Below are 20,678 nucleotides of genomic sequence, written 5' to 3'. Positions count from 1 at the left end.
TGTGTCTCTCTCTCCCTTTCTCTCCGCCTGCATGTCAGTAATGCTCGGCGCACACAATCTCAAGTCATTGCAGCACATCCCGTCTTGGCTCTGTCGCCGTGCCAGTGTGCCAATCCTGCCCGGAGCTGTGGCACTTACAAGCCCCCTTGCGCTAGATAAAACATTCAGTCCCAGTCAGTTTGCCACTTGACGGCTGTTGTCAGATGTCAAAACAAAGATTTTTGTGTACAGTGTTAACTGTAACTAAAATCAGTGACGCTACTAACTTCACTACATTTTTCAGTAGTGTGACTGCGGCTCGAGTGTTTTCAAAACAATGCAGATTCTCCAGCAACTACTTTTTCCGCTGAGAAGCAGTGGAGTGTGACGACTTTTCACGTCACATTGTGTTGTGATGAACCTGTTTTTAAAAAACATTATCGTTCTTCTGTTTTGTAGCAAAATATTTAGTAAAATACAGCTGTTCATCACTGCGTTCAGTTACATAGAAGAGGCTGTTTTAACAGACATGTTTATTTATAAACTTTTCATTGCCATTAAAGTGAAAATACTGAACCTTACACATAGGATCCTGATAAAAATTATTTAAAATAAAAATTTAGAGTTGTTTGCATGTAAAGTCTTCATATATAATATTGTAAATTAGTTTATTGATTTATAAAGCACATTTAAAAACAACAGTGAAACCAAAGTGCTGTACAAAAAATATAAAACCAATTTAATAAAAATACATATAAAAACTAATAAAAAATAGTAAAATGACTACTGAAATGGGATAGATAGATAGATAGATAGATAGATAGATAGATAGATAGATAGATAGATAGATAGATAGATAGATAGATAGATAGATAGATAGATAGATAGATAGATAGATAGATAGATAGATAGATAGATAGATAGATAGATAGATAGATAGAAATGACATACACACATTATAGTTATTAATATATATATATATATATATATATATATATATATATATATATATATAAATTATAAAGATTATATAAATATATATATTTATATACACATATTCACTTACATATTTTATTAATGATAATATTTCTTATGACATTTAATTTATTAATAAGATTATTATATATATTATATAATTTATTTATATAGTCATTATTATTAATTTAATTAATAATGATTATATGTGTATTATTATTATTATTATTATTATTATTATTCAATATTATATATACATATTTTTTTGCAGATTTTACTATTGTTAATATTTATTTTTATTTAATGTAATAATAATACAATAAATAATTGTATATTATTTATTTATATATTTATTATTCAGTATTATATATATATTTTATTAATGGTAATATTTTTTATAATAATAAGAAGGAGAAAATGTATAAACAAATAACATTTATTTATTTTATTTATTTGAAAAGGGGAGGAATGAATTGGGATGCAGCCTTTAAGTTTGGACATGACCAGAGGGACGACCTGTCATCCATCCACCTCTGCCTTTTCTGTTCTAGCGCTGAGTGTGTGGTTTACGGAGTCTAGCACAGGAACCTGAACGGCTTCCTCATTAGCTCCCTGCATGGGGTCTGGGGCCGCCCGCGGCTCTCTGCATCCTCAGACAGAGTAATCCTGTCTCATTTCATGTCTTTTTGGCCTGCCATCTGACCTCTACCATCCCTGACTGCTTGCTTTTATTTTTCGGAGGCAGCTGAATGCATTTTCAGACAGAAAGCCAGTTCTTCTGGTGGTTAGCAGCTGTTGACAGTATCCATGTGTCTGTCTAAGAGATGTAGATTTTGGCTTCCAGGGAGTGTTTGTTTATGGCTGTGTGTGTTTGTCCTTGAGTGGTGAATGACCATCACAGTGAAGCATTTGAGTAAGCGCTGCTAGCTTTGTGTGTGTGTGTTGGATGTGCTGTTTAACTGGAATTGTGTGTGAATTTGTGATTGCAGAGTGCAGCGGCAGCTCCGAGCCCTGTCCTTGGAAACATGGCCCCAGGAGAGGGTATGCCAGTCGGCCCCGTTCCTCCGGGCTTCTTTCAGGTACATACACATGCATACGTTATGCAGAGCTATGATCCCAGCAGACTTATATCAGAAATTTTATACACATTTTATATATATATATATATATATATATATATATATATATATATATATATATATATATATATATATATATATATAATGCTCATTGTGCAGTAATGTATATTGTTTGCTATGGATGGTCAAGTTGAGGACATTGCATTGTGGGAATAGTATTCCTCAAGGTGATTTGTGGTTTTATTCTGCAAAGTTGCATGCTTTATGCACACAGATTAATAGTAGATTTATCTATGCCTCTGTCAGTTCAGATTACATGAGGGAGAAGATTATTAAAGTGGCAACTGCAACTTGCCTTTATCAAAAAAACACAATGATTTATTTCTCATCCACCCGCGATTGCATTACATGGCCTGCACCTGCATGATCTGTCGATATAAGCGCGAACCTCGCGCATGCACACACACATAATATATACACACACGTGCGCACCCAGATCAAGAAAGAATTTCTGCCGACGGGCGTACGTTTTGGTACCCTGTCTGGTACAGCCCCGGAACTAGTACTATTACATATAAAAAAGACGTTTTACTTGCATAAGTTTGTTGCACCATTCCTGTCGGATCCAATATAGAATTATATTGCCTTCTATATTGCCCCCCCCCCCCCCCCCAATCTACTCCTAACCGAGAAACACTTATTATTAAACACGTTAGAGGCTTTATTTGCACTTTTCTAATATTTTCTCAATTTTTATTGATCAATTTTTATAAATTCCATTTTTTATTTAAAATGGAATTTATACCTGTATGATATTACGCTGAACCAGCGCGTTTGGAGAGACACAGGAATTAATTCAGCACAGTACTCTCGCACTACCCATAGTGCATTATGGGTATTCTCTAGCTGTTGAGCGTACATCAGCTGTACACTCTGCAGTGCAATGTGGGATTGAATGAGTGCACTCAAAAACGTCCACTATGGTTTCGGACACCTACAAAGGTATAGGGGGCAATTTCAGACACAGCCCATGTGTTTTAGCTAAAACACAACTAGTGCAACTAATGAAGCCCTTGATTGAGACAACGCATGTTTTGCAGACTTGTGCTGTTGAGGAAATCTATTCAGCGGGTTGAATACTTTTTAGACTGCAGTCATTAAAAGTTAGCCTAGAAATCTAGATGCACCCTAGCGGCAGCAAATCTAATCTGCCGCAAGTGTCGTCTATCAACTCTCAATACATTTCTGAGCTGTAAACGGCAAACTCTGGTCGGGCAAATCACATCGTGTGTAGAGTCGGTGGGCGGGGCTTAGCATAATGACGGCCGAGTTGCTTTTGCGTGCTTCTAGTAAACACAGAAACTGACGTACGGCGGTCTTTCGAATCAGCTTTGACCGCGACTCTGGAAGACTTGGAGTTAAGCTTTTCTCTGAGAAAAGAACAAAGAACGGCACTGAAGTCATTCTTAAAAAGGGAAGATGTGTTCGGAGTTTTGCTGACCGGATACGGCGAATGTTTAATCTGTCAACTAGCTCTGTTTCACCTTCGTTGCTCTGGTTGGTTGTAGCGCTATCCTATCGCGTGCAGAGGGAGTTTGAAAGACAACCGTTTATCCCGCCCCTCGGATTGAGCCCTGTCTATGGTGAGTTTCCAGACCAAACATCTTGATGTGGGTCTGGCTTGTCAGGCTAATTAAAAGTAGCATTTTCCGTTGAATTTGGGGAAACCACTTGAAACTCAATTTTATGTGTTGAGATATCTCAATTATTTTTATTTGATTTGTTTTTTTACAAACAGCTGAAAGTCTATAAATGTAACCAATATTTTGAATCATTTGGATTACAACTGTAATTTTGAAACTCCAACATGATAAAAAAATTATAATGATTATAACATTATAGGTCAACATCAAAAGGTCAACATCGCGTTAATAGAAATTATTTAGAGATTATATTCATGGATTATTATTATTAAAAACCAATCAAAATCAATTATCTTTCAAAACATAATTTCAACATTTTGGTTATTTTCATTTTTGAATATAAAGTGGAAAATGTATATTATATGTCCTGTTGAAATATTGAATATGCATTACATTGTAAATAATAATAGATTGAAAATGTATATTTTAGGTTTCTGTATATTTTATGGCATTACAAAGGGTATAAAACGCCATACCAAACTTTTCAACTACCCCCATTACGGACATTATAAGAGCTTTCCTAAAGCTCACACCATCATACACTAGTCCTAATGAGCTTGAACTTGGTTTTTTTTGTCTGTTGGTTTGCATGCGAGTCAAATTGCGTAAGCATAGCTTATGTGTACATACTCACATTCCTTTAATAAACTCTCTTCCCTTTCTCTTAGATCTTTGTCTGAATCTTTCACTGGATTTTAGGACGAATGTGTCTTTAAATCCTTTTAATTCTGTCTCTGTGAGCCATAACAGAAAATAACACATAACACACACGTGTGGCTTAGTTCTTAGAGGCTGAATGGTTCCTTCTAAACGAACCTTCTTCTGTTCCTCCTTACGGATGCAGTGCGATTGTTCGAAGAAAATGATTGTGACCTGGTGTGGTGATCTGTGAAAAAAAAAGAGATTTCCTGCTGTTCACATTTAGGTGAGTGTGATGTATGGCCTTCAATCATCTGTTTGATGGAAAGTTGGGCAGATGCGACGTAACGCTTCGACCCAGATGCACCGAACACTCATTACTGAAGGAAAGCGGGAAGTTCCTCTGGAGTCTGTTTACCGCCACAGTTTGTGTAACTCAACACCTGTGTTGGCATATGAGGTATTTCTTTAGACGAAGAGTTCTTAAGTCAGCTTAAAGAGTGCTCATAAATCAGCCGTCTTTGTGTGTAACGTCCCCGTCCTAAGGAGATGTGGTATTTGACACCCAGTGTGTTGTAATTGGTTTGATTAAGAGCGACAGGATTCCAACAGACTGACTGACTGAAGCAGATCTCGAAGCGTGTGGCAGGGGGCACAGGAATCCCCCGCAGATCGCTAATGGTGCTCGTCTAATAGAACGATAAGCTATGAAGATCAAATCATCTTTCTTAAGTGGCTCAACAAAGGCTCATCTGCCTCCCGTGGCGTTTGACTGGAACAGTCTGTCTTGGTTATCAACATTTGATTTTTGTTCCACGTGCACAGTCGTACGATTGTCGTCTATTTTGTACATTAAACGAGTGGTTCACTCCAAAATGGAAATTTTGTAATTCCTTCAGTGGAACTCAAATGAAGATCTATTGCAGAACACCCAGAGTTCCCTTTTCCATAATGATGGCCGTCAAGCACCGAAAAAAGTTCCACAAAAGAAATAAAACGAGCATGGAACGACATTGAGTAAAGGATGACAGAATCCTCATTTCTTTTTTGAGGGGTGGGGGGTGAGCTAACCCTTTAAAGTGCGTCGGCCATGTGTTGCTAAAATACTGTAGCATTTCCGATGAGGTTCAGACAAGCGGGGGACCACACATGCACGGAAACGAGGTGAAGGATGTTGAAGCCGAGATGATTCCGGGGGAACGAGAGCAGAAGAGCAGCAGATGCATTATTAAAGGCGCTGCATCCGCATTCCGCTCCATTCCAGCTTCTCATCCTTAACTTTCTCTTCACTCCCACTCTCTCCCCTCTAAGAACACTGAAGCGTGTCATTTCTCGCTCAAAGACGGTATTGTCCCTTGAGACGTCCTGTGCTGCCCTTAAAATGTGTTCTCAAAGCAACACCTAATTCCCAGCTGGCCCTCGCCCTCCAGTGTCCCTTGGCTGATGGCATGACCTAATGTTGCTTTCTCTCGGAAACAGTATGTACATCTGGAATAAGGATGGAATAATATGCCACGAAACATTGCAGAATGCTAAAATACTATAATTTTATTGCATGCACTGCGGTACAGCTGAGCGAGAAAGTAAACATGCTTTCCAAAAATGTTATCTCACTTTCTCTTATATGATGCATTGGGAAGGCATTTAAATTTAGCGAATACAGAAGGTTCATGTACATGAATGAAAAAGAAAAAGTCAAAGTTGAATGAAAAAGTCAACGTTTGATTCTCTTGATTTGGCTGTGTGTGTGTGTGTGTGTGTGTGTGTGTGTGTGTGTGTGTGTGTGTGTGTGTGTGTGTGTGTGTGTGTGTGTGTGTGTGTGTGTGTGTGTGTGTGTGTGTGTGTGTGTGTGTGTGTGTGTGTGTACTTGTTTATATTACATTGTGGGGTCATTGTGGCTCCTCACAATGTAAATGGATTCATAAACATACAAAATTATGTTTTTTGAAAATGTAAAAATGCAGAATGTTTAGGGGCAGGGGGAGTGTAAGGGGATAGAATGTACAGTGTGAAATCCATTACGCCATTACGCCAAGTCCCCACAATTCACAAAAGCCTAACTTGCGTGCATGCAGGTTTGGCTATACTTGGCTATACCAAATGTCCTTACATATAAATATACTTAAAATAAATATAATGACAAGTGACAACATTTTACTGGTCCTCACCACTGTTGGGTGGAATGAACTACTGAGTAATCTGTAATTGAATTACTTTTCCCTTAAAGTTTTCTGCAATTTAAATACAGTTACTTCTAATGTAATTGCATTAAATACTGTATAGACTATAGAACAATTCTATTTAAAACAATAGGGAATTTAACATCGAAATGTAATGTTAATGTTAAAGAATAATTTTTAACCCTGGACCACAAAACCAGTCATAAGTCACCCGGAATATTTGTAGCAATAACAAACGAAACCATTGTGTGGGTCAAAATGACTGTTTTTCTTTTATGCCAAAAACCATTAGGATATTAGGTAAAGATCATGTTCAATGAAGATATTAAGTAAATTTCCTAACGTAAATATATCAAAAATGTATTATTAGTAGTAATTTGCATTGCTAAGGACTTTAAAGGCGATTTTCTTCTCTCTTTTTTTTTTTGCACCCTCAGATTCCAGATTTTCAATAGTTATATCTCGGCCAAATATTGTCCTATCCTAACAAACCATACACCAATGAAAAGCTTATTTCAGCTTTCATAGTATGTATAAATCTCATAAATCTCAATTTCAAATGGTTTTCTGTGATAGGTAGGTTTAGGGGTAGGGTTAGTGTAGGGGGATAGAATATTCATTTTGTACAGTATAAAAATCATTGTCTATGGAAAGTCACAAAATGATCTGTGTGTATGTGCATATTTAATAAGTCATGTATTGATGTGGAGACATGGATACATTTAAAAAATGTTCAGCTAAAATTTGCTCGGATTGCAAAAATCATTTATCATTGGAATATCATTTGATTGATATTTATATTTATCAAATATTAAAAAATATTTGCATCTTAAATAGAAGTGTAGTAAACTATACCATAAGCTATAACTAAATCACTATTTTTCTTTTATGATGTGACATTTCGGTAACACTTTATTTTACAGTGTCCTTGTTACATGTTACATGTACTTACAGGAAATTGTGCATATTTACATGCAACTAACCCTCAACCATACCCTAACCCTACAGTAAGTACACGTTGTTAATTAATATTACTTAAGTTATAATTATACACTGTAAAAAAAATTGCAGGCCTCTCCCATTCAAAATATTCTAGTGACTTTCTAGAAAATTCTACATTTTTCAATTGGCCAAATTGGATTTCTGTGAATTTATTTGTATCAATTGTGGCAACAGTCTGTTAACATGGGCTCAATCAGAAATAATACATTGAGCCATTGGAAAATATCATTTATCCAACTGTGAGGTTGGTCAAATTAAATATTTTAAATTGTTTTAACACTTGTTTATTTCTCACTGTCCCAAAAGACAAAAATGACAAAAAACATAAATATATTAAGCAAAATACAAAACAGACAACAGGGTTGACATTTTATCACATTACTTTATTAACAAGTCAATTCCAGCACAGGATATTTAGTGAAAATACATTATTTTCAAGAAGGAAAAACTGAATAGATTCAAGAAGTCTTCTGTAAGGCACTTATTTGCCAACAAAACACACATTCGATGCAGTTTCACTCACTGCCTGGGGTTTCAACTCATTATTAGGAACAGACAAACACACTTGCAGAACTCCAGTGCTGCTCCGGAAAAACAAACAGCATCCACTGTTTCCTTAATGATGGGTTATTCGGCTTGAACAAGGTTATCTTTCCCTCACAACCAAAAACAAACACACTTCTTTAGTGACGTGGTTGATTTTGTGGTTACGCTGCCGACAGCCACCGTAACCCGAACGAGGTTCGTTGATGGGCGCGCTCTTGTTCTCGCTCTTGTTGAAGTGCGCATGCGCTCATCTGGGAGAAGTGCCCACACAAGGAAATATTTTGAATATTTGTCATATGTCCAACTTTTTTTTTTTTTTTTTTTACATTTTGCCTCGTAAAAAAAGAGCGAACCTCGCGCACGCACACACACATAATATATACACATACGTGCGCACCCAGATCAAGAAAGAATTTCTGCCGACGGGCGTACGTTTTGGTACCCTGTCTGGTACAGCCCCGGAACTAGTACTATTACATATAAAAATGTCATATGTCCAACTTTTTTTTTTTTTTTTTACATTTTGCCCACGATTAGCTTGAGAATTCAACTCTTTAACAGTGTAAATAAGTCAGAATGCATGAAATAGCATCAGCCCCCCCCCCCCCCCCCCCAAAAAAAATATTATAACACTGTAAGTCACATATTTTAAATTTCTGATTGAGACATGTTTCAGGAATTGATTGGATCATAATCATTGGATCTTCGGTTTCAGAGGCGGAGCAAAAGATTCCAAAGACAGTATTAAGAAAGTAATCTGGGTCAATTTTAATGACTTTAAATTTTTCTTGTAGTTTGAAAGTATCTTCCCGAACACCGCTGGGCTCTAACAAATGCGCCCCCCTCTTCATATGGTCAAATGAGGACAAGTATTTGCGAGCCTTTAATCTCAAAGCTCAGACAGTATGAAGAAATCCACAGATCCATTGTGCCTGTGAATGTGAGTAGAGTGAATGCAGACTCTACTGAATACATATAGACGAGTTCTGCTCCTCAGATGTCTGTATAGGTGGGTGGAAGTTTCAGTGTTTCAGGCATATGGCTTGTCAGTCAGGTGTTCTGCGGATGCTCTGTGGCTGCTCTGCTGCAGCGCATCTGGGCTGGAAATGATTTTGTGTCAGAAACACTCAATTCGTAAATTTGATTCTTGGCTTTCAGTACTAAAGGATTGAGACTTAAATGTGCCATCTGTTTAATCCATGTTAAATCAGCGAACGCAATCGGAATGTGTATGTTAGTGCATAAATATATACATATTAATATATACAACATGTCCTTCCACCAGAGCATCTGTGATTAGACATGCCATTAGCATTGTGGCATTGTTGAGGCTTTAATAATGGAACATATGATAAACGGAGAACGCAGTATGGAGCGTTTCAAATAAGTTTTTCAGTTGTTTTGTCTTTGTTGTAGTGAGTCAGCCACTGTAACAGTCTTTGATTTCCAACAGACTGTCATTAGATCAAACAAAAAAAGTTTAGTCTAACAGTGCCTCCCAAAGGCCCAAGAGCTACATGACACTGCCATTCAACCATTTGTCCGAACTAACTCCACTTGTCTTTATCATTTTTGTTCAGAGTATTTTAATCAACTGGTGTTTTGAAGAATATAGTAGATGTATAAAGCTAAGTACGTTCCATTATTTTATTTATATATAACTTTAGGTAATATATGTTTTGGGACGCCTGCCTTTGCATGTACATGAACTTTAATGACGTCCCATTCTTAATCCGTAGGGTTTAATAAGGAGTCGGTCAACCCTTTGTAACTATAACAACTTCAGCTCTTCTGGGAAGGCTTTCCACAATGTTTACTAGTGTGTTTATGGGAATTTTTGACCATTCTTCCAGAAGCGCATCTGTGAGGTTAGGCACTGATGTTAGACAAGGACTGACTCACAGTTTCCGCTCTAATTCATCCCAAAGGTGTTCTATCAAGTTGAAGAAGGCCAGTCAAGTTCCTCCTCACCAAACTCGATCATCCATGTCTTATTGGTCTTGCTTTGGTGCACAGTCATGTTGGAACAGGAAGGGACCATCCCCAAACTGTTCCCACAAAGTTGGGAGCATGAAATTGTCCAAAATGTCTTGATATGCTTAAGCATTAAGAGTTCCTTTCACTGGAACTAAGGGGACAAGCCCAACCCCTGAAAAATAACCCCACACCATAAGCCCCCCTCCAGCAAACTTTACACTTGGCACAGTCCAGTCAGGCAAGTACCGTTCTCCTGGCAACCGTCAAACCCAGACTCCCATCGGATTGCCTGACAGAGAAGCATGATTCATCACAGATAACATGTCTCCACTGCTCTGGAGTCCAGTGGCGGTGTACTTTATACCACTGCATCTGACGCTTTGCATTGCTCTTGGCTTAGATGCAGCTGTTCGGCCATGGAAATGAAATGAAATTAACGAATCTGCCATAGCATTCCATGAAGTTTGATTATTTGCACACTATAAATCTAACACACCCATCAATTTTATTAATTGTAGTTTTATTGCTTACATCAGTATCTACCGGCCATGTCTTTAGCCTTCTAGGTTTTTTTAGGGTAACAGTAGCAAATCCACAAGAGTGGCCAGGTGTTCTCTATCTATCTATCTATCTATCTATCTATCTATCTATCTATCTATCTATCTATCTATCTATCTATCTATCTATCTATCTATCTATCTATCTATCTATCTATCTATCTATCTATCTATCTATCTATCTATCTATCTATCTATCTATCTATCTATCTGTCTGTCTGTCTGTCTTCCTTTTCTAAATGTTTTGCTGGAAAATCTACTTGAGCTATTTTCTTTTAATCGAATGTTGAGACATTTATACAACTTTTTGACCACTTTGTGCTCTTTGGAAATCAGTGATTCGTCTCTTTGCATTCTGGAACAGGGGTGTCCAGCAGCACTTAATATTTCATACGCATAATTTGATGTAACTTGATAACAGGGAATAGATGGTACTGCAGCAGGGCTGGAGGCCTTAGAGATCCTGCTGATTAGAGTCAGAGTGAAGCATGCTGGGTATTACTCTAGTCCGAGTGTGAGATACTGCTCTCCCACCAGACTAATGGAGATGATTCACCCAAGGGAAGCTTCAGTTCACTCTGGAGTTCTCCGTCCTTATCCATGGTTGCACGCTGTTTTAATTGCAGCAGAAAAGCAGTGATGTGCAAAGATTGGAGACATAAGAACATTCAATGGATATGCAGGGTCAAAAGCTTATCATTGGGGCAGAACCCCAATGTACTCCTGCTGTGCAGCGGATGCAGCGGGTATAGATTTTAGTGTCCTGTCCCAGTGACAAGTTGTCCAATTTTAATAGTATACATTAAAGGGGACATATTATGTCCCTTTTCACAAGATGTAATATAAATCTCTGGTGTCCACAGAATGTGTCTGTGAAGTTTCAGCTCATAATACGCCCCAGATAATTTATTATAACTTGTCAAATTTGTCCTTATTTAGGTGTGAGCAAACACGCGCTGTTTTTGTCTTTCACTTTAAATGCAAATGAGCTGCTGCTGCCTCCCCCCTTTCCAGTGTCTCCTTTACACGAGATCCGGATACAACGTCAACAACAAAACTAATCTTACGCAGCAAAAATGTCAGAAATAACCAGTTGTGGAGTGCAGCCTTACACGTTTGAACCCGAGTCGGCCACAGATGAGAGACTTAGGAAGAGGTTGCAACTTTTAGTCTAGACCTGGACATTGCTGAATGGTTCATGGATTCAACTCATCGATTAGCATACCGCCTATAAATAATCTATAAATTGTTGTATAGGTGTAGGAATGTAACACATCCATCACCCGACTTTACAATCCATAGTAAATATGTTTATGAATGAATGCGTTTTCAGGATAAAACTAATGACATAGCTCTAGTCTTTGTGAATACAGTCAGAGACTATGGTAACTTTTGCCATATTAGCTGTACAGCATTCTAGAAAGCTCATCCAGAAAGGACATTTGCACAACATTCACAAGATGAAGTGGCATCCTTGCTTGCTCTGGACATGAAGTTATATCTTAAGTTTTATTGTAATGGAACAACAGAACATTTATTATGTTTTTTGGCGCAGACATTGTAATACTCTAGCTAACGTTAGCTGCTACAGCGAGTGAACAGAAATGCTTTGCTAAAAGGGCAGATCATCAACAGACATGGGCAGGCTTTCCCTACTCTTACGTGGGAATAGGGGGAAAAGTGTGTTATGAGAGATTGAAAATGATTGATGGGGATTTTTACCATTATAGGCTGGTTGTTTACACACACTGTGGACACACATCAAACCTTATATAAGTGAATTTTGCATAATATTTCCCCTTTAAATGGTGTTATTTACTTACTTTTGCATGTATCTAGGAATACTCAATATAATGGTATTTCTGTGTTACAAATATTATCATTTTTAGGTGTGCACTGATATTGGAATTTGATACCAATAAATGCCAATGCCAATAATGGTTGATATTATAAATGTATACTTTGTTTTATAAAAAATAAAAGAGAATTTATGCACTTTGATATTATTATGTACATTATGAAAGATGCATACATGTTTCTTTAATACTGTTGGATAAAAGATATAATACTGATAAATCTTTATTATTGGTTTTAATATGCCTATATATTATATTATATTATATTATATTATATTATATTATATTATATTATATTATATTATATTATATTATATTATATTATATTATATTATATTATATTATATTATATTCACACAGTGGCCCAGGTGTTTATATCTTTGTAAGACTGGTCATATATATATGGTGAATATATATATATTATGTAAATATGTTATATTGCATCATAATATTAAAATGTACAGTATGAACAATGGAAATGTTTATATTAAATTATATTTAATGTCTTGATGTTTTGAACCATGTGCAGTTCTAGATTAAAAAGTTTTTAAAACAACAAACAATTTATATTATCATTTATCCACCAGAATATATAAAAAATAAAAAATAATAATATCTGCTGAAATGTCTATTCTTGCGTCAGTGAAGTCTCTGATGCATGTTCACTTTGTTATAAAAATAGACTAGTCCACAGGCACGTACGGACACACTCCAAATTCCAGCCTTAAGCCGGATCACCTTCTTTGTGCCTTTTTTGCCAAAACCTGTTAGAGAGATGAATGATTGTGCCGGTGTGTTATTTTTAGAAAGCTTAAGCCATGAATTATGCAGTGGACAGATATTAGATTAGATGAATGGCCTGTTCCATTTTATTCTGGCTTTTAGATATTAGACCTGGGCAGGTATTCATATGGCATCATAGACAGGAGCCGATGATCTGGGGTCTGTTCCTATGGTCAGCGGCGGTATATATACAGTACTTTAAGGGATTTGGTTCCTGATCAGCACGGCTTGTAACCTGAGGGTAGTAAACACAGGCTGAGAATGTACTCTCTGCTGGTTCTACCTGTAAGGAGACCTTTCTGTTCACCTCGGTGAAGTCCACAGACCTCACTCATCCATTATTAAAGAGGACAAATGCAGGCCTCTCACCTCAGTCCATAATTAATCAGTGACTGTGAGGTGTCCAGGGCCGCGGTGAGCATGTCAGACAGCGCTGAGCAACTGAGCCAGATCCCTGAGAGCATGTACCGCTTCTCACATAAAGTAACTGTGATACGGCTCCCGGCAGAGAGACAGATACACAAGTGGTCGAGCGCTCTTTCTACTCAGGATCAAGATTTCAGAAATGAAAGTTAGAGATCTCGAACATTTGTTTTCAATGTTTTTCAGAATGTGATACAGCTATACTGTCAATTGAAATAATATGCAGCTATATTCTTGATGTATGTGTCTAAAATAGGGTTGCCAGGTCTGCGGAACAAATCTAGCACAATGATCAATCAAAAATAGCCCAAAACAGCCAAAATTCGATGTTCATACACCCAGGGAGTTGGCCTTGTCTAAAATCATCCCGCAGCAACAAATTAAAAGTAGCCCACTTCTGCTGGAAAACCCATGTAGCCCATATTAACACACTGCAAACCATGGACACACACAGCATTGCATATCGCCTCGCCATTTCCTGCCAGTATTGAGACTTGAACCCGCAACCTTCGGGTTACCAGTCTGACCCTAACCATTAGGCCACGACTGTCCCCCTGAACTCCATTAAAGGGATAGTTCACTTTGAAATTAAATTTTGATATGTTTTAGCTTACCTCGTGGGCATCCGAGATGTAGGAGTATTTGTTTCCCCAGTAGTTTCAATTTTGATCATTTAAGGTCAAACCGTTCTTGTCTGTGCCTCACATAATGCAGGTCTATGGTCACCACCTCAAAGAGCATACACAGAGAAGTCCAAATTAAACAATTCCCCATCGTAAGTACACACTGATGGCCTAAGACACCAAATGAGCGGTTTGTGTGAGAAAACAAACAGTATTTATATCGTTTTTACCTCTTGTACACCACTACGTCCGACTGATCCGAGGGCGTGCGTGCGTGTTTCCTGTTGTGACATTCGCGCGTTCTGGCTTTAGTCTGCGCAAGCTAAGTGATAGATAATGGCGGCATTTACAGTATGTTTTATCGATGTATTAGCCAATATGTATCCTAACTGAAAGTTCTGGAGCAGCCTGCTGTTGCTATGGTTACCTCCTTAGGTGACTGTTCGGTGGCACATAAAAATCCTAACTTACTCTTACTTTTTTTTATTTACTGAAATGTTCCTTACGCCAAGTATCAAAACCAACCCCCAACCTTTTGTTTCGACATCAACATCTCTGTAATTCTACATGTATTTTATAAGAGCTGCACAGAAATACAGAAATGTGGCTGAAATCTTGAACCTATTCAGCACATTCAGGTCACAACATGATCTCTCTCCGAGACGACCTTCTCTTTGATGAACAAAGAGATGCATTTTCTTGAATACAGTGTGAAGATGTCCAATTTTCACATAATAAGGTCTGATTGTAAATGAACCTCTTATTGCCCTTAATTATCGATAGTTGTCGGCCCCTCGTCTGAGCTTTGATCTCTAGAATGAGACTCTGAGCGTATAACCACCAAAGCCTTGTGAACTGATCAATGTGACTGAACTCTTCACTTGTTTACAGAAAGGAAGCACATCTTGTACAACGTCACAATAAGACTGCATGTATAAAAAGTTTGGGATCAGTAAGAAAGAAATGAATACTTTTATTATTATTACAGCTCATCAGATTTAGTTGCACAAACAGCACAAGCGGCTTGTGAAGGAATGTAGAATAGCTGTGTGACACTTTCATTTAAGCAGAATTTTAATTAAAAGGTTAGTTTACCCAAAAATGAAAATTTTGTCATAAATTACTCACCCTAATGTCGTTCGACACCCAGAAGTCCTCGGTTCGTCTTCGGAACACAAATGAAGATATTTTTGTTGAAATCCGATGGCTCAGAAAGGCCTTCATTGACACCAATGTCATTTCCTCTCTCAAGACCCATAAAGGCACTAAAGACGGCGTTACAAAGTCCATCTCACTACAGCGGCTCTACAATCATTGTATGAAATGATTGTCACTGATTCCTGATTCGGATCGCCTAAGTTACGTGATTTCAGCAGTTTGGCGGTTTGACATGCGATCTGAATCATGAATCGATACACTGATTTGTAACGGTTCAAAGCTTTGGTTTGAAATTGACCATCACTATATAAGTCGTAATTTTGTTCTGTTTTTTTGCGCACAAAAACTATTCTCGTCGCTTCATAAAATGATTGTAGAAATGACAGCGCATGATGCCTAAGGGAACAACTGCCAATTCCACCAAGTGGTTTAAACCTATAATTTTATTAAATAAAATGACTTAAAGGACAACTCCGGCGAATTTTTAAGTTTATCTTGATCATTATATCTTTGTAAGTACAGTCTATAGAAAGAAAGAAAAAAAAACGGATTGGTGCTTGCAACACGGAGTTATTACAGTTAATGCCCAGAGCCCCCCCTCAGCTAAAACGGCAGGTTTGGGGGCATTCATGTAAAGGGTGTCTTTGTGCCTCTTAACAGACACAAAATGCTATTAAAATGTCTGTCGAACATGAACAGGTCCCTTACATGACAACAAGATTATTTTAAATTACTGCACATCTTTTCTCAAGCCGGGTTTACCCAAATGGAAGGATCAATAAAGTTTACATAACCTCCACAGTGGCTGCACCCGTCTTTAACCACGGAATGGCATTTTTCTTCAACCGGCCTGGCTGTGTTGTGTCTGTGTAAGTTAGTCAAGTGTTCGCTGCAAAATTTTACAATTCGGAAAGGCCCAAACGCAAACCATTTCTTCTTCACTCGTGAGCCCGATCGGATCATCACTCTAGTGATGCCCGGCCATGAACGAATTGATCTTTTTTGTGAACCGGGCAAACCAGTTCACCAAATTGGACTGAATCGTTCTTAACAGTTCGCGTCTCAAATCAGCGCTGATCGCACGCATTACTTTAGTTACTCACTTTCTGACATGAGTGACAGTCCCTCCGAATATAAATAAACTAATGTCTTGAATTATATGTTGTAACTCCAACCGTTCACTGAACTGAGTCATGTTTTGCTGAGAGATCTGATGAACTCACGAGCCGCTGATACTGAGCATGAGCGAGTAACTGAACGAGCAGCGGTCCTCTCCATAAAGTCCTCATCGGGTCAGCAGTACAGAATCGAAAACTATTTATCTCGGACACATTCAATACTGAGGACTGACAAGCCGATGAGCAGAGCCTCTTCATAAACACGATGCTTTTCTCGATTTTCCGGCTACCGCTGCGTTCCCACGAGACTTCGGCGCAAGATACAGCTAGCCGCCTAAAACAGGTGAATTTAAACAATGGCTGAGTGGCTAAACGCATCTCGTAGTGATGTAAGGGACCTGTTCATGTTGGACAGACATTTTAATTGCATTTTGTGTCTGTTAAGAGGCACAAAGACACCCTTTACGTTATGCCCCCAAACCTGCCGTTTTAGCTGAGGGGGGGCTCTGGGCATTAACTGTAATAACTCTGCGTTGCAAGCACCAATCCGGTTTTTGTTTTTTTTTCTATAGACTTTACTCACAAAGATATAACGATCAAGATTACTTAAAAATTCGCCAGAGTTGTCCTTTAACAATTAAACAATTGTTTTAGGTGATTTTTAATTAATATTCATGCCAGTATACAATGGTTACATAAACTTAAACTGATCGTAGTATTGATATCTTTGTAAGACTGTTGAATCTATAGAACAGTGGCAAGGAAAACTATCTTTACCGCACTCAGAGTGCCCCCTAGTGGTCTGGAGCATTTCCGTTGTGTTGTGGTTTGATTTAGGTCGTTGTGTTGTGAATTTATGTTTGCTTTTTTAATTTAGTTGTGTTGGGTACAACTGGGCCATGGTAGTTTTCAAATCATCTACGCGCTTTTTGGCAGTGTAGATTGGAAAGATTAGGTAAAACACGGCAGAATGTGCATTAATTTAAGACACCGTGGCTACACCGGACGCGGCCGTTCATGATCAATTTACTATCGGGATTTGTCATGCCGCATCTCACCCAAGTGGCAACCTCCCCCAGTTTCTCTTGAAGCCAATACGGAAGTGACTTAAATTGCAATTCATCGACTAGCCGCTCGAGGCAGGCTCCAAAAGGGAGCAAAATCTCATTGAGCTCTGTTAAAATTGCCCAACTTTACAGCAGAAAAAAACATGTTTACAGCCGGGTACAATTTGTGGCTTTGCTCCATATAACTACTTTTGCCCTTCATGACAACTGTGAGGGGGTCTTTTTTTTTATAACTCATTCGTTTACATTATATAAAGCCTTAAAGTTCTGCATAATTAAGGGCGTGGCCGATTTCTGTGGTTGTGGCTCCTAAATGGTTCATAGGTTCTTGCGACCCAAGATAGCCTGCAATAACTTTCTGACAATTTCATACATTTTGCATGGTCATCTCACAGTGTGTTAGTTGCTACGATCTACGTCTACTGACTAACCCATAAAAATGCAACATGAAATGGCGTACTGATCAACGAGACATGCCGCTAAAACTTAAAACTTCTTACCTCAAGCTCTATTTGCAAAATTGGCATGCCAGGTTGGCCTCTTTTCCCTAGCCATATTCTCCACTTTCGCTTCCTCCTCTTTTTTAATCGCAAAAAACCCCCACAATTGCCAAAGTGCGATTCACTTGCTCTATAGCGCATGCTGATGTTTTATTCTACTATATCTTGCGTCGTATCCTATGATTCAATAGGTGTCATCATCGCACAGATCCACATCAGTGTGATTTGTAATGATCTTATAGGATGTAGCAGGCATTAGGACATCTCATCATCGTTTTCTTGAGTTTTTTTTTTTAGTCTTTTGGTCTAAGATACATATAGTATGTTTACTTTGTCATCAAGGGTTTTTTCTCAATCTCACCTCAGATGTGGAGGTGGAAATGGCCTTGTTCGGTTGGATGCTTGGATATAATTGTTTTCTGTTCTCTGGAGACTTTCTCAGTGCTATTGATCTTACTGGTGCTTTAAGTAAATGCCCCTAGAGCTGAAGAAAAGCTAGTTCAGTTAGTGTGTACAGTTCTTAAAAAAGACTACAGATCAGAATGGTCACTGCTGGGTCTCTAGATGGTGTTTTAGTGAGCCAATACAGAGGAATGTGACTGTAGAGTTGGAAGTTTTTATGACATCTCTTCCTTTTTCTAGCCTTTCATGTCATCGCGCTATCCTGGCGGCCCCAGACCACCTCTCAGAATACCCAATCAGGTACTTATCCGTTTCAATTACACATCTCAATACAGAAATACATGCACATGATGGAGTGACTAGAGGTTTAAATGTTTTATTTTAGTCTTGTCTAATTAACTTGCTGTGAGTCATACTAAGACTTTTCAGCCAAGACTAATATACCTCTAATAGTACTTTTGCTGTCGCTTAAGGCTCCACATTTTATTTCCAGTCATACTTTCTCACTCTCCTAAATGTGATATTTTGGGTCCTGATCTAATGTCATAGCCCAAGGGCAGCTAATGGGCCTTATCTACCCCTGCTTGGATGATGTTGACAAATGTATGTTAATTTGTACTGTATCTGACTGGTTCAGGCATTAGGTGGAGTCCCTGGAAACCAGCCGTTATTACCCAGTGGCATGGACCCATCAAGACAACAAGGTTTGTTTGCAATTAATTAAACCATTTTATAGAGTGAAATGTTTGGTCATATTTGCCACAGGAAAAACAAGAAATTGTTTTGCATGAAGTAAACAAAGCCTATTTTATGACATTATTTTAATAGCAATTAAGCACTTTTCCCTCAGAATTCTCATTACCGTAATGCGGGAAAAAAAAGAAATAAACTCAATCTCATTATGGTAATTCAGTAATGGAAATCAAGTCCGGACACAATTTTTTTTTTTTGTTTAATTAGCTTAAATTAAATTCTTCCATGATGTTTAAATTCTTTATAATTGTTTTTTTGTTTTGTTTTATAGTAATGGGAAAGAGATTAATTGATTTATGGTTCATTGTCATGAAAATATTAATTCGGGGTGTGATGAAAAAAAAAAAAAAAAAAAAAAAAAAAAAAAAAATATATATATATATATATATATATATATATATATATATAGATATAGATATATATATATAGATATATATATATAGATATATATGTATATAATTATTTATTTATTTATTTATTTATTTACATTTCTTGACAGCTTCCATAAGATTCACCTTAAGAAACATTTAATATTACCATATGAAATGTATTATAATTAGAAGTAGTATAAAATATATATAGAAATATATAACATTTTTGAGAAAGGATTTCATTTTTTTTTTTTTTTTTTTACATTTCCTGACAGATTTCATGAGATTCACCTCAAGAAAAAAGTAGAATAAAGCCATTTAAATTATCACATTAAATAAGTATATATTATCATAATAATAAATATTATAATAATGTATAAATTCATGTAGAACATTTCCATACATATTACCATATTACATATATATTATCATAATACATTTATAAACTTTTAATAAATACATTTAGAAAAGATTTTGGGGAGGCAGTGATTATTTTTTGTTACATTTCTTGTGTACTTTTTTCCCCTTGAGATTCACCTTAAAGCTCATCACACCAAGAACAATAACTATAAAGATAACAATATTAGCGTCCACACCTATGCACAACATTGTTCTGTTTATTGTAAGCACACTGTAGTTTTTTCGTCTGTTTCGAAGTTTTCATTTTTTGGGGCCGCTTCTCTGTGCCATTGTGTGGATTTGGATTCTGTATTTTTTTTTTTATATTTATATTTCGATTTTTTAAACTATATATTTGTCGTTATAGTTATCATACTTGATGTAAATGGGCCATAATACCATTTTACAAGTACATTATTTTTATATTAAAATATACACTGCTCAAAAAAAATAAAGGAACACTTTGAAAACACATCAGATCTCAATGGGGAAAAATATCATGCTGGATATCTATACTAATATGGACTGGGTAATGTGTTATAAACGCAAGGATGCCACATCATTTGAAGGAAGGGAAAAGGGTCAACC

At 37.2% G+C, this 20,678-nt stretch overlaps 1 protein-coding gene across 4 annotated transcripts in view; it reads left to right on the top strand.

Annotated features, from left to right (window-relative positions):
• Positions 1 to 20,678, top strand: part of ssbp2b (single stranded DNA binding protein 2b) — a 109,097-nt gene that overhangs the window by 73,477 nt on the left and 14,942 nt on the right. For all 4 annotated transcript variants that reach the window (XM_067434121.1, XM_067434122.1, XM_067434123.1 and 1 more), the window contains exons 5-7: positions 1,944 to 2,033; positions 18,808 to 18,867; positions 19,205 to 19,271. In XM_067434121.1, coding sequence (XP_067290222.1) covers positions 1,944 to 2,033; positions 18,808 to 18,867; positions 19,205 to 19,271 — 217 coding nt within the window. The remainder of the gene's footprint in view (positions 1 to 1,943; positions 2,034 to 18,807; positions 18,868 to 19,204; positions 19,272 to 20,678) is intronic.

The sequence above is a fragment of the Pseudorasbora parva genome, chromosome 23 (assembly GCF_024679245.1).
Source record: "Pseudorasbora parva isolate DD20220531a chromosome 23, ASM2467924v1, whole genome shotgun sequence".
Classification (NCBI taxonomy): Eukaryota; Metazoa; Chordata; class Actinopteri; order Cypriniformes; family Gobionidae; genus Pseudorasbora; species Pseudorasbora parva.
This window is presented reverse-complemented; position numbering and strand designations above follow the sequence as displayed.